The 15,327-nt window shown below is 48.1% G+C and overlaps 1 protein-coding gene across 1 annotated transcript in view; it reads left to right on the forward strand.

Annotated features, from left to right (window-relative positions):
- Positions 1-15,327, forward strand: part of PTPN11 (protein tyrosine phosphatase non-receptor type 11) — a 63,768-nt gene that overhangs the window by 43,185 nt on the left and 5,256 nt on the right. Inside the window, exons 7-11 of the mRNA XM_007938271.2 lie at positions 2,861-2,883; positions 3,816-3,947; positions 7,499-7,653; positions 8,907-8,974; positions 9,474-9,625. Coding sequence (XP_007936462.2) covers positions 2,861-2,883; positions 3,816-3,947; positions 7,499-7,653; positions 8,907-8,974; positions 9,474-9,625 — 530 coding nt within the window. The remainder of the gene's footprint in view (positions 1-2,860; positions 2,884-3,815; positions 3,948-7,498; positions 7,654-8,906; positions 8,975-9,473; positions 9,626-15,327) is intronic.

A 15,327-nucleotide genomic window follows, 5' to 3' on the forward strand; every position in this document is an offset into this window, starting at 1 on the left:
GCCTCTTGTTCATTTTTTTAGTCTTACTTTTCTTCTTCGTTTTATTTTGGGTATTTATTTATTTTTTTTTGCTGTGTCTTTAGCTTAATATTTTTTCTGTGATGTGTAATCTGTTATTATTCACCTCCAGTGCGTTTTTCACTGTAGATACTGTATTTTTCATCCTGAAGAGTTTCATTTAGGTCTCTCTTCTATTTTAAATGTCTCCTTAACATGTGCATGTTTCCCTATCCCTTTTCATCATGTGCAGTGTATTTTTGATGTCTTTGTCTACTGATTCTGTTACCCATGTCATTTCTGAGTCTGTTCATTATGGGCTCTTATTTTCCAGCTTTGCATGCTTGGTAAGTTGTGATTTGGGTGAGCATTTACAGAGCAAATTGGTTTTCCATTCAGCAGTCCATACACCTTCCCTTTTGTGACATTTACTGCAGTCCTCACACTGTGACAGCTTTCTTCCCACTTCTTCCCTGGACCCACCCCTTCCCCTAGTCCTTCCTTCCCCTCCCCTCCCACCTTCCTAGCTCTATCCTTGGGCAAATACTGTCTTCTGGATCTCATTTGCTTGGTTGTTCTAATATGTCCACACCCTCCTGGTACTATCGTTGGCCTTACAGGCCTGTCTATCGTTTGGCTGCCAGTTGAGTTACAGGGCTTAAGTTCAGTTCCTAGTTGAAGGATGTCTAAGGGCCATAGTCTTGGGGGTTCCACCAGTCTTGATCAAGCCAGTAAGCCTGGCCTTTTTTATGATTTTGAGTTTTGTTCCACATTTCCCCCGGTCTATCCAGGACATCTTACTGTGATCTCTAACAGAGCGGTCAGCAGTGGTAGCTGGGCCCCATCTACCTTCTTCTGGTCTCAGGGCCATGGAGGCTGGGGTTTACTTGCTCCATTAGTCCTATGGACTTGCTTGTTTTCTGCATCTTTGGTTTTCTTCACTCAAAGTTTTTCTTAAGATAAGCTTTAATTGGTGTTTGTAAGAATCACATGGAATGTAGCAGTCATCCCTAAAGCTGAGATAGATCAGGTTTTGGATTTTAGCCCTCCTAATGGTAGCATAGTGCTTAAGGCACTTGACTGCTAACCAGGAGGCTGGCGGTTCAAACCCACCAGCCACTCCTTGGGAGGAAGATGAGGCAATCTACTTCTATAGTGATACTGCCTCGGAAACCCAAGGAGGGGTCGCTATGAATCGGGTCGAACTTGACGGCACATAACAACAACAACAACAACAACAACAAATGTTATTTTCATATCAATTGGGAAGGGGCATTGTGATTTTTATAAGACTCTTGTTGTACTCCTGGCTGGTACACTTCGGAATCTTATTTTTGTGTGTGTGGTAAAAGCATAACAAAATACTTGACGTTTCAATCCTTTTTACATGTACAAGTCACGACATTAATTACATTCAACACGTTATGCAACCATCACCCCTATCTGTCTGTTTCCAGTTTTTTGCGGAGTGCTTTTCAGGCCAGATCTAGTCTTTGTGAAACAAGTCTTCCCCCAGCAGCTGTCTGCAGTGGCACTAGGAGTTCTGGAGTTGATGGGCATGTTAAAATGTTCTCATGGTGTCTGTTGCCTTCCCTAAGCATAGAAAGGAAAACCGAACCCCCTGTCCTGGTCAGTGGCTGACAGTTTGCAGGTGGCCACTGGTTCTCAGAGAATTTGATGCTGTGAAGAGAGGGTTCTCATGTCATCTCATAGAAATCTCTTTCAGAGAAGCTGCCGGAGGCACCTGGAACAGACAGACATTGGGCCAAGCCACCCTGCACCACCCCTCACCGCTTCATCTCTGCCTGCTATGCCACCCTCTGCCTTCACTTCTGGGGGATGAGACAGTGGGCTTCTGTCCCATCTGCAGGCTTTCTGACAGGTTACTCTCGATGTCTCTCAGCACATGAAGAAACACACGTCTGTGTACTCCCTTTGCGTCCTGGGCTATGATGTGAAAGCTCAAATGTTAGTTAGAATTTGGGAGGCTGAGAGGTGGGCTCCAGCAGTTCGCACGTGCCTGAAGCCAGCTAGAATGTTCTTTTCAGGGTCTGATTTCACTTTCTGTCCTCCACTGAGTTCTCTGGAGGGACTGGGAGCAGTGCTCAGAGTTGGTTGACCAGGAATACCACTGAGTTAACGGATATTAAAGTGTTGATTTGGGGAAAATAACAGTTCTGTCAAATCTGTCAGAAAGGCATTTGATTCTATAAAGTACTAGAGAGGGAGGTGCATTCAGAGTGAGAATAAGTGAAGGACCACATCAGCATCCCAGACAGAAAATGGCACCACCCACGACCTGGCCATTGACCTTCCCAGCGATCCGTTTCCTCCTTCCCGTTAATCCCTGAGCTGTGATGGTACCTGCAGCTGTCCTCTCTCGTTTCCCATGTAATATCTGCCAGTCTCTCTGTCTCCCTAACACACTGGGTAAGCTCCTGTCGGTGGCATTTCTCTCTCATGGTTGTGGAAAGTGTCGTAGTACTGCTCCCGGAGGTGTGGAGGGGGAAGCAGTCTCTGGCCAGGCCGCACTGCAGACTATATGCAGACCCAGCTCTCAGTGACGAGAAAGCTTCCTTGTTGGCATCAAGAGAGGTTTTCCTAGTGACACATTTTTCCATCTGCTGGCTCTTGAAGCTGGCACCTCTGTAGACTTGGCGTTTCGTGGCACCCAGTTAAGGGAAGGTGACGTGTGCAGTTGGTATCAGAGGATCTGGATATAGAAAAAGCAGCTGGTTCAGAACCCCAGATGGTGCTTTCTTTGAGAGTCGTCCACACTTGGGCAGATGAGGCACCGGGTCCTCCCACGCTGGCGTGGCAGTGAACCCGCTGTCTGGCTTGTGGGCGTCTTGGCCACCTCCAGGGTCCGTGTTTGCCTTCTACAGAGTGGCACACCGAGCTCTGGGACTGAGAACTTGGTGGTTGCTGGGTCCACCCTCACGCTGGCTGGTTCCTCTCAGAATCTTTGGTTCTTTACAAAGAAAGAAGGCAGCCTGGGGTCTCCTTGGAGCATGGTCTTGCTGGGGGCACTCTGCCCAAGCTGCTGCTCCCCTCCCACTGCTGCTCCCGGCATCTGCTGCACTTGTTTTTGAGCTCTTCTTTCTTTTTTGTCCCCTTTGAAAATCCAACAGTTAGATGCTAGGTAGATGGTTGTCCATGCTAGTGGTCATTAAGCAAGATGTGACCTTCGTTTTCTGCTAGTTCAGGTTTTTTTTTTTTTAATATATATTTATTAGGATGATGTTCACAAAGCACACAATGAACCATTTTAAAGCTAACCATTCAGTGGCATGTAGTATATTCCCATGTCATACACCCTGCACCTCTGTCTGGTTCCAAAGTATTTCCACCCAATAAGCATCTTTGGATCCTTCTCCTCTCTGCCAGCTCCCAGCAACCACCAGTCTGCCTTCCAAGGCTATGGATTTGTCTGCTTTAGACATTTCGTATAAATGGAATCATACAACATGTGGCCTCTGTCTGGCCTCTTTCATTGTTGTTGTTATATGCCAGAGACCCAACTCATAGCGACCTCTCCTTGAGTTTCCGAGATGGTATCACTACGGAAGTAGATTGCCCAACCTCCCTTCTGAGGAGTGGCTGGTGGGTTTGAACTGCTAGCCTTCTGATTAGCAGTCAAGTGCCTTAGGCCCTGCACCACCAGAGCTTTCACTGAGCATCACGTTTTTGCCGTTCATCCATGTTACAGCACGCATCAGGACTTTTGTACCTATTTTGTGGCTGAGTGATATTCTATACTTTAGGCCTTCATTTCAGAGCCCACAGAGGGTAATTGTTTTCTCTCTGATCCTTTCCAGAGTAAATGTGTCAAATACTGGCCTGATGAGTATGCTCTCAAAGAATATGGGGTGATGCGTGTTAGAAACGTCAAAGAAAGTGCTGCTCACGACTATACGTTAAGAGAACTTAAACTTTCAAAGGTTGGACAAGTAAGTATATTGTTATATTTTAGGGGCCTTGGTGACCGTTGGTGGTTAGCAGCCATCCAGGTCCTGCAGCTGTCATGTTTGCATGCACTCAGCCATTCATTTGCTTGTCTGTTGAGTAACTTGATTGGATGGATGTCTTGTACATGTCAGGTGCAGTTCCAGGCATTAGTGGTACATTGTGAACAAGCCACACACAGACCCTGCCCTCACGGATTCTGGGGAGGTAGAAGAATTAAAAAGTAAATAACCAAATAACTTCCTGTTTGTGCTCAGTGCTGTGCAAGCCATGGGGTGATGTGTTGGGAAGAGCCTCTCTGAGAAGGTGACCTGTGGGCTGAGACCTGAAAGTGAAGCAGCCAGACATCCAAAGAGTCAGGAGAGGACAGGTCCAAGCAAAGGAGCTGCTAGTGCAAAGGACCTGAGGCCTAGTTAATGATCACATTCCATTTCATCAGATCCATCGTTGCACACAGTTCAGGATTGGCCCTGGGGGGTTGAACTTTACAAAGCGGGATTAGGTTTGGATTCACTTTAATTTTGGCTGACTGTCCTTACTATCCCAGGTCTCTGGGGGACACAGGGATGAATAAAGTTGTGTTTGTCCTCACAAAACAGATACCGTCTCCGCCCTCCCGGAGTTTTGCACTCTACTGGCAAGAAGTTCATTAGCTCATATGTGGCACACATCAGCGAGTCATCCCAAATGATAACGAGGGCTTGAAGAAATGCAGGGCTGGGGGGATCCTGATTGAGAGCACGAGCGATGTTTCCCAGGGCGTAGGGAACAGCATGTTTGCGGGACCTGAGTCAGACTCAGGGCTTTTATACTAGGTGCTGTGGGCAGCCACAGTTGGAGCTCACGGCTTTTGTACTAGGAGCACTGGACAGCCACAGTCGGAGTTGAGCTTTTAAAATGTGGAGACTGGAGAGGGCAAGAGTGCTGTAGACCAAGGGTGCTGATTAGGAGCTTACTCTGTTGTCCATCAGGTAAAAGACAGTGGGCCTGGTTGAACTGGGGGGTGGCAGGGACGATGCAAAGATGGAGACCACCTGAGATCATTGTGCTGGTTGGCTTGGAAGGATCTGACAATGGTGTGAACCAGGGGTGAGGGCAAGGGAGACAGGAGGGATGACCACCTGTTGTCTAGCTTAAGCAGCTGTGTGGGTGCTGTGGATTTGAGGAAGGAGGGAGAGCATCAGAACCCTCTTGGACCCATGAAACGTGAGATGCTTTTGAGGCACCAAAGTGAAGGTGTCAGGTAGGCAGGCAGTGGTGGCTGCATGAGGAGAGGATGGGGTCCAGAGCATTGGTGAGGAATTGGTGTTGATAGGTTGAGGGCCATTTCTTCTGGGGTAACAGGAAGGAAGGATGACACGGTGGCCTTAGTGCAGGTAGGTGAGCCGATCCTGGCAGGCAGAGGTGTGAAGCAAGGCTGTCAGTTGCTATTTGAAGGGAAGAAGAGATGAGATATTTGAGGAAACTGAAAAAGTACAAAGAGCAATTGTGTAGCGAGGGCAAGACATCCAGTAATTGTCAAGGCTGTGCCCAGGGCCCAGTTGCGGGGTTGAACGTGACTACTTAGTGACATCAGTCTACCTGGTTGCGTGATTTCCCTCTGAGGACATTCCGTTCTTGGTACAGAGCAGAGTGAGTGGCTGGGTTCTTCCAGGTTGGGGTTTTGGCAGGTGGGTATCGTGGATGGAGAGAGGGCGTGGGGAGTGGAGGTAAGTGATGGAGGGTGATTGTCACCACAGTGTGTGGAATCGAAGCTGCTAAGGAGGAACTCACGGGCAAGAAGATGCTGGTGGGAAGCGGAGGGAGGAGGAAGCCATGGTCTGGTGAGCCCCACGGGGTGGGGAGATCAAGGTGAGCTGGGAGTCTGTGCAGTCGTGGTCTAGGTGGGATGCTGGCAGCTCTGCTTTCAGAAGAGAGCATGCAGCTCTGGTAATGATGGGGAGGGAGAGGGTGGAGGCTCAGTCTAAGAGACTGAGAAGAACTGGAAAAATGTAGTTGTCAGGCAGAAATGGACAGCAGATTTAGAGGTCGTTGGACAAAGGTTCCAGATAGGTTTTCCTTCAGTTACAGTGATAAACTGCCCATCCTGTTGTCATCAGATGTTTCTGGGTAGCAGGTAGGCTTGACTTGAGTGTGGTGAGCTCTTACTGTCAGATCTTGCCATAGCAGGCTGAGGAGAGGTGGGTGTCAAGTTTGTGGTTTGCACCCTGCACGCAGGGGCGGGCGCGGAACTGATTTGTCCAGAATCACTGGGCATACCGCCTGCTTCCTGTGCACCATATTTCATGTGTTCTGGACTGCCGTCCCAGGACCTGATCTCTCATGGCCGCCTGGGGAGGAGTTAGGCAGAGACCTCAGTGACCACGGAGCAAGGCAGAGGAACACAGAGGCACTGTGGGTGGAGTCGGATCTCTCCTTCTTGACCCGCGATCTCTCCTCTCTGGTACCCGTGTAGCCACCTGGTCTTTAGGTCACTCGATAACATCCAGGAAACTTGTTTCCTGCCATCAGCAAACCTGAAGGCACGTATTGCAAGAAAAGACCTGGATTGTGGCTCAGGTTCCTTGGATGTACACCTTGTACCCTCGAGGTCACAGATGTGGACGTTGGTCATGTGATGCTTTCTTTCTTTTTTTTTTTTTTTGCAAACCCTTCTTTAAAATGTCACTGAGCTTGCGTTGTCTCCAGCTCTGTCGGAAGATGTAGCAGTGGACGTGCACTACAGTCACCTACGAGCAGACCCACAAGCATGATTGTCTCTGGTCTCTGCAGTCCTGGGGTCATTGTGTCCTTCAGTGATGATCACTGTCCTCGTAATAGCTGCAGTGCGGGGTACGCTGTGTCTGCCGAGCACTGACTGTGTTCTTAAGTGACCTCACTAAATCTTCACGTTGGTACCACAAGACAGTAGCATTATTCCCAAGACATTGGGCTTAGAGATGCCCAAGGGCCGTAGAGAGTGTGGGTGCTGGGGATTTGAGCCAAAATCTAGCCATCTGATTGCAGAGTCTGTCTACTTACCTTCTTGATACTAAACACAAGTTCAAAGGACAGTGGTAATACAATCAAAGTCCATGTGTGTGGGGCAGGGTTGGAGGAAGGGTAATAGGATGTAAAAGACAAAGAGGAAGGAAGCACTGTCTTGAGAGGATCCCTGGTGGGAGGGAGCCCCCTGCCCCCAGAGGTCTCAGTGCCCTCCTGGGTGAGCTCCACGCACTGGAGGAGGAGGAATGGGAGCATTATCCACTGTGGATGACTCGGATGAATCGGGCCATTGCTTCCTGAAGAGTATGTTGGAGGTAACGAGTGTCTGGGGTTTTCTGATGGGCAGAGAGTAGCCCCAGCAGAGCTCGCCAGCCCCAATGGGAGAGGGCCTGGGAAACTCGTGAGGAGGGCTTTGCATGGAAGCGTGACGAGGTTCTACACCTGCTAACTCCATCAGTCCATGTAGGACCTAGGGAGAGTCGGAACTGGGCGATTCCTTAGCTCCTTGATTTATTTAATTCGTTTTTGGTTTTTCTTGGCTTTACTCCAGGGGAATACAGAGAGAACGGTCTGGCAGTACCACTTTCGGACCTGGCCAGACCACGGCGTGCCCAGTGACCCTGGGGGCGTGCTCGACTTCTTGGAGGAGGTCCACCACAAGCAGGAGAGCATCGTGGATGCGGGCCCCGTGGTGGTTCACTGCAGGTGACGGCCCCATTCCCTAACGCCAGGACTCATTTTGGTCACCCTTCCTCCAGTTCTTTGATTGTAGAAAAAGCTTCAGTTGTATTTGAGGCTAAACTACAGTAAGGGACATCGTGACCCCAGAGTATAATTCTCATGGATCCCACAGGCTGCCAGCCCCAGGGCAGACACAGTCCTTGGTCTCCAGATACAGTTATTGTCAAGGATCCCTTAATCCAGCAATTTGTGCTTGATTTCACTCTTTAATATAGTAACTTAGAGTCTATCCCTTTGATTGTGACCCTATTCATAATCAGATTTCCCCCCTGCCATTACGCATGACCGGGCCACAATGGGGGCTGTGACCGTGGCCTCTGCACGGGGTCTGTGGGCTGCTGGGGACCACGCCTGGGCTTCCTGGTTACACTGGAGGAATTGCTTTCTTCCGTCTCATTCATGTGTTGGGCAGATAGATGTGTGTGAAACTTGATTTGCTCAGGTTTTTTTTTTTAATTTTTTTAAGTTACCATCTGTTGAGGAGGCCTTGGGTGGTACAGAGGATTGTCAGGCTCAGCTGCTAATTGCAGGTGGGGGTCCACCCAGAGGTGCCTGGGATGAGGCTTGGGGATCTAATTCTAAAAAACGTCACACTTGGGGTCACTGGGAACTGGAGTGGGCTCCTCGGCAACAAAACCAGATAGACAAGCTATTGAGCATTTAAGGAGCCTGGTGGTGCAGAGGGTAAGTGCTTGGCTGCTAACTGAAAGGTTGGTGGTTTGAACCTACCTGCTGCTCTGTGGGAGAAACGTGATGGTCTGCTTCTATAAAGACAGCCTTGGAAACCTCATGGAGCAGTTCTGCTCTGTCCTCTAGGGGCGCTGTGAATTGGAATTGACTCGACACCAACAGGGCCATTGAGCACTTACTCTGTGGCCATCTCTGAGCTCAGAGTTTTCCATTATTCGTATTTGATCCCCACAGCAGTCCTGTCAGGTGTGTACTTTTGCCCCATTTTACAGATAAGGAAACCGAGGGCCAGACAGGTTAAGGAATTTGCCTCAGGCACATCGTTCTGGTGAACCTGGGCTCCAGTTGCAGGTTTGGCTGAGTCCAAAACCCTAAGTTCTTTGCCTGGTATGTTTTCAAATATAAATACAGTCTTAGAAACAGTCCCAGGAGCAGACATTATTTCTGTTAACACCAGTAGCTTGCTGTTGAGTGTAAAACCTCCATCAGTGGCTCGCTTGTCACTGCTTTTTGTCCTGTGCCCACAGTGCTGGCATCGGCAGGACAGGGACGTTCATCGTGATTGACATCCTCATTGACATCATCCGAGAGAAAGGTAGGTGCTCTGGAGGGCAGGAAGCTCCCATTCCTGTTTTTAGTTGATGAACGGAGAGTGCTGGTGAAAATTGTCTGGGAAGGGAATTGGAATGTTAAGTTATTTTCACAAAAATCTGGGCTGAACACTTCAGCTGTCAGTACATTTGGCAGAGAGCAGTGAGTGACATCATTTGAGCCCTTGGCCTCAGATGAAGCTGAGGTGCTGAGGCCTCTCCTGCTCCGGCCTTTTGTGGAACACGCAGCGGTGGCCTCTGCGCCGCTTCCTCTTCCTGCTGGGGGTGTGTGTGGGGGCGGCAAGAATCCTGACCTCTGACCTTTATAGCGTCACCTTCTGGGATTGCTGATCAGAAGTCCAGTGTCATAGCCCTTGGAACATGTCCTGTTAAAAGGTTAAAGACAGTCCGTGTCAGATCCAGGTGGGGCAGAAGTTGCGCCTTGAACGGCGTCCCCCTGGCTCCGTGGTTCTCCCCCAACGCTTCATGTGGTTTGCTTTGCAGGCGTTGACTGCGACATCGATGTCCCCAAAACCATCCAGATGGTGCGGTCTCAGAGGTCGGGGATGGTCCAGACAGAAGCACAGTACCGGTTCATCTACATGGCCGTCCAGCACTACATCGAGACACTGCAGCGCAGGATCGAGGAGGAGCAGGTGTGGCCCGGGGCCGCTCGGCTGCGCGCGAATAAGTTCCTGTAGAAGGATCAGCACAAGGCTGGTCCCTGGGAGGTGAGGTTAGAGATGCCCCAGATGTTCAGCATTTCCACACTGTGGTACCGCTCCGTCATCCCTAACATCACCCCCCCCCCCCCAGTACCCTTCCCCTATCTTAGGGGTCCGTATTTCACTGTAACATCTCACAGAACTCAAACTGCCAAAGAAACGGCTCACGTGGTGGTGGGGGAGGCGGGGAGGCAGGCAAGTCCCAAGCCCGTGGGTCGGTCTGGAGGGGTCTTCTCACTCGTGTGGCCACAGGGGCTGGCGAACCCAAATTGACGGGTCCGATGCCCGGCTGCTATCTCAAGTCCGGGGTGAGATGGAGACGAACCAAACGCTAGGACTGGAGAAAGAGAACTTTCCCACAACACTCACACGTGTGCCCTCAAGGAAACTGAGGTGGTGACTTGAGTTACACCCTCCAGCAAGGCGGGACTCAAGATACATCCCACCTAAGTTCAAGCCAGCTCACTGTCGTCGAGTCGGATCCGCCTCATAGCGACCCCTCCTTGGGTTTCTGAGGTGGTGTTTCTATGGAAGTAGATTGCCCAGCCTTCCTTCCGAGGAGTGGCTGGTGGGTTTGAACTGCCAGCCTTGTGGTTAGCAGTCAGATGCCTTAGGTGTCATGCCACCAGCGCTCCTGTAACAGACCTAGAGACTAGGATTTACAGTCCATCACAAAACGGAGGACGGTGGCTAGAAGGGCCACGTTAAGCAATTCCCTCACGGTAGCTGTTTCTTAAGGAGAGCACGTGAGCCCCGGTCATCCTTCGCCAGCCTCGTCCTGAGCAGGAAGGCGTAGGCTGGTCAGTGACTGTCTTTATCTGGGAGTGGGAACCAGGATCCCAATCCAGAGGGGCCTCTCTGGGGACTGTAATTACCCACGACTTCACAGCTCCATGTTTCAGGTTGCAAGAGCTCAGGGAGGGGCCCCCTGTTATCCTGGCTGGACAGCTTGGAGATCTGCTAGGCAGAAAGGGCTGTGGTATTCCCAGGCTCCCACAGCCAGCCCAGAGCTCAAAGCCTTCAGGTTCTCCGCCTGCTTCAGCTTTGATCCAGGCCACGTTTACCCCGATTCCATCTCTTTAATAGAAGGCCTCACTCTAATCACGGTTCGAACCGTCAATTTAGTTTGAGTTAGAAATGGTGAAATTTCAGTTTTAATAAGCGGAGCATCATGAAGAATGTGGAATTGCAGCCTGCCCATTGGAAGGTATTCATACCAGACACAGAGCTGAGTTGATTAGGAGTGTGCTGAATGGGGGCGCGTGAGGAGTACTCTCTTCTGGGGAGCCGTGCTGCAGGTCGGGTAGCATGTCAGCGTTAGTGCTTCAACCCTTCATCCTACCTTCCAGGCAGCTTGGCTTCTAGAAATATGGGACTTGCCACCTAATTACAAGATTTCCACCCTATCAGAATGTCAGCCATGTTATCAAGGCTTAGTTATTAGCCAAAGTAAGGTACCTGTTCATTACTGCAGTAGCTCCTCAGCCCGTACCACAATTTTCACATGATTGTTGTTAGACAAATACCTCTTCACGATGGTGTATAGAGATGCAAGTTAATAACTCACAAGCTGCCAGGTTTGAACTTCCAAGCTTTAGGCCTGACCTTGTGTCATCAGGACTTTGAAAGGGCTATGCGTATTTACTGCTTACCATAGATGATTTTAAGGAGCTCTGATGGTGCAGTGCCTAAGGTATTGGACTGCTAATCAGAAGATTGGCAGTTCAAATCCACCAGCCGCTCCATGGAAGGAAGATGGGGCACTCTACTTCCGTAGAGATTTACTGCTTCAGAAACCCAACAGGGGTCACTAGGAGCTGGAATCGACTCGTGACAGTGAGTTTGGTCTTTTGTTTGGTAGGAGATTTTGTGTTTGTCTTTCAGCTGGGTGTGCTTGGAACCAGGAGTAGTTTAAGCATGAGGTTGTCCTCCTGACACGTGCAGAGAGGGCGCATGAGGTGGGAGGAGTTCAGGAAGGTCCGGTAGCACATCGGGTAGATAAGCTGGGGGAGAAGCACCGCTATTTCCCTTTCAAGCTTTGATTTCTACTCTTGTCTTGGAGAATTCAGGGACTTCCCCTCCCAGCTTTCACAGCACTGCAGATCTTCCCAGGACCACGTATGGTCTCTCTGACGATAACACTGATTTAGGACCTACTTTAAAAGAATCTTTATTGCTGTTCCCCCACCCCCTTTTGTTTTTGGTTAAAGCAGAAGCCAAACCTGTTCCTGACAGTCTGTGTTGCAGACTGTAGAAAGTGAAGTCCCTGGTGATCCTGTCCCCAGGAGCGCTTGCACACATGCGTGCGTCCCTTTGTGCAGCCGAGATCTGTTTGGTGCCAGTGTGTTCCAGTGCAGTCCTGAGCACCGTGAACTGCTATTGGCGCCTGGGCCCTCTGGTCGTTGTAAAATGTGTGGGCTGCCTTAGATGACTTATTTTAAAGAGTGGGATTCTGTAATGCAGAGTGTTGTGCATTGTACTCTCGGAGCTGACACAGGGACGTAATTGTTCACGATGAAGAAGTACTGTCATTTAGTAGCATGTTACATAGGGGACTGAGAAAACGATCCTCATTTTAAACAGACGGCCCTGGCTTGAGGGTGAAGAACGGGTTGGTACCGGGTTGAGCAGCTGCAGGGGGACAGACAGGGAGGAGGCCGTTGCCAGAGCATAGGGATCTGACGCTGCTTTGGACAGAGTGGGCGGTGGGAACGGTTAGGTGGACAGCAGTCGAGTTGGTCAGTGACGTTTGTGATCAGAGGAGGAAGAAGCCCCAGTAAGTAGGCTGTCACATGAACCCACCGTGCACCGGCCGAGGAGTCTTGTTGCTCCGTCACCCGGACATGACTTCCTGTTGCACACTCTCTTCCTGCTCTCAGCTTTGTGTGACCTGGGGTTTAAAGCTGCCATTGCAGTGACCTTACATGGAAAGACACTTAACAGCACTTGAGTACAGAGCCTTGTGCTGGGGCCTCCTCTCACTCGGCTGTGCATCAGGTGCCCAGGATTGAGTACAAACACTGCAGAAGGTTGGTGACCGCTCTGTGTCACCGAACTTGGCTGCAGGGCAAATCAATTTGATTTATGTTCTAGGCCTCAGACATGTTGCCTGCCAACCCATCAATGCAAAACAAAATAGCCCTCGGCCTAGCAGACGCCTGGGCTGCCCCAGGTCTGTGAAATAAGCTCACCTGCTTCGCCAGTCAACTTTGTCTCCTCCTTCCTAAATAAACACTCCAGCATTTCTTATGCTTTTCCTTGAGATATAACGCCTGTCTTATTTGTCTCAATTTTTCATTAGAAAATTCCTCTTTTTAAGTCACTTCATAGACAAATACTGACTGTGATTTTCAAGATAGTAAAAAATCAAGTTCACTTTGTAGTTTTTAGCCACTGAATATTCTTCATTTCTAAAAACAAGTTAAGATTTTTAAACATTAGAGTAAGTTTTAAAGTAAGTTATGCTCTCGGTCAGTTCTGTTTACTATTTAATATTAATATGTTGTATCTTTTTAAAGATTATTTAAGACAAGATTTCAGTGCTGAAATGGATGACTACCATTCAGTGGTAGAATTTCACAGGGACTTTGCTTGAAAATTTGTATCTTCAAATATAAGCAAGTTATTTCAAAAACTGCTTTTTATTTGAATGTGAACTCTCCAGATTTTTTAAATTTTAAAATAACGTAGCAGTTAGGTTCCCATTCAACAATTTCTACAAAAGTTGTTGAATGGCATTGGTTACGTTCTTCATAATGTATGAACATTCTCATTTCTTTTCTGGTGCTTCTGTTTCCATTAATCTAGTTTCCCTGCCCCCTTACTTTCTCACCTTTGTTTTAAAGTATTTGTTGATCATTTGATCTAATATTTGGCCTCACTGGTGATTTTTTTTTAAAGGATCACAGTTCTTAGGGACGATGTACATTATTTGTTGAGCCAATTTGTTATTAAAACGTCCAGATTTTTTAAAACGGTTTTTTGAAAAAGCAAAGTACTAAGTGGCTAAACAAAATATTTTCTCCTTAAATGTCTTTTTTGATAACTTCTTTGCCGGACTATAAGTTAACTGCTTTATCAGTTAATAGATTGGTTTGGCTGCTTTAATAGAGGTTGAAGAATAGTGGCTTCCATCAGAGAGATGTAAATCAAAACAACCACGAGGTACCATCTCACCCCAGCATAAATAGCAAAGTTCAACAAGACAGAAAATAACATATGCTCGCCAGGATGTGGAGAGATAGGGACTCTCATGCACTGCTGGTGGGACTGTAAAATGATAAAATGATGCAACCACTGTGGAAATTGGTATGGTGATTCCTTAAAAAGTTGGAAATAGAAATACCATTTGACTCAGCAATGCCATTACTAGGTATATATCTTAAAGAAGTGAGAACCAGAATGTGAATAGATACACGCATACCTGCGTTCTTCATAGCACGATTCACAATAGCAAAGAGATGGAAACAACCTAAGTGCTCATCAACCAAGGAATGGATGAACAAACTGTGGTACATATACACAATGGCATACTGTGCAGCCCTAAAGAATAATGTAGACTCTGCAAAACACTGCATAATGTGGATGAACTTGGAGGACATTTTGCTGAATAAAATACATTAATCACAGAAGGACAAATATTGTATTAGTCCACTATTGTGAGAGTCAAGGAAAGGTTTATACATGTTGGTAAACTTTGTTGATTACCACCAGGGATGGGAGGGGAGGGGAGGGAAAATTCCTAGATAGATTTATATGTAATCAAAGAGTATTAGTGGTTAGCAGGGGTAGGAGGGAGGGGGAAGGGGAAGCTTTTGTTGGCGGGGCATTGCGTTTATGCTAACGGTGGTGGAATATTTTGGGAAAGGATAGCAATAATGGTGGCACAACATGAAAAATCTCATTGGTGTCCCTGAGCTGTAAATGGGAAGTTGCTATATTGGCTCTTTTGTGTATGTTTTCACCACAGTAAAAGGGGGGCAAAAACAGTGGCTTAAACAACACAGCACCTTACTCTCTCCTCCATGAAAGTCCAAGCTGGCGGACAGTTTGAGGGTGAAGGGGTTTTATGGGCCCTGTTCCATATGATCATCCAGGGAACGAGGCGTGTCTTGTTGCTTTCCTGTCCTTCAGGATGTTTTGGTTGCAGGTAGCATGAGGCAGTGGAGAGCACGCAGCTATCTATTAATGTGGGGTCAAGAACACTTGACCCGTGGAAGTCTAGATGGTAAATGTTTTAGGCTTTACAAGGTCCTCTTTCTCTACTTCACAGGCTCTGGGCTGGATTTGTCCTATAGGCTGTTAGTTTGCCCTGCTTTTTCTTTTCTTTAAATTTAAATTTTTTTCCTTTAAATTTTATTTATTTTGTTGATAATACACACAGCAAAACCTACCTTAGTTTAGCCGTTTCTGCGTGTATGATTTCACGATGCTGATGATGTCCTTCTGGTTGGGCAGCCGTTCTCAGTCGCCTTTTCTGAGTCGTCCCTCCCCCATTAACGTCACCTCACTGGCTGCTAAGGCTCCCGTCTAATCTTTCAAGTTGCTGTTGTCAATTTGATCCCATATAGATAGTTCTTAAAAGAGCAGGATGCTCAAGGCAGACCTTTCTTTTTATTGTTGTTGTTGTTGTT

This window comes from Orycteropus afer, unplaced genomic scaffold (genome assembly GCF_000298275.1).
Source record: "Orycteropus afer afer isolate SDZICR_OR568_19922 unplaced genomic scaffold, OryAfe1.0 scaffold00048, whole genome shotgun sequence".
Taxonomy (NCBI): Eukaryota; Metazoa; Chordata; class Mammalia; order Tubulidentata; family Orycteropodidae; genus Orycteropus; species Orycteropus afer.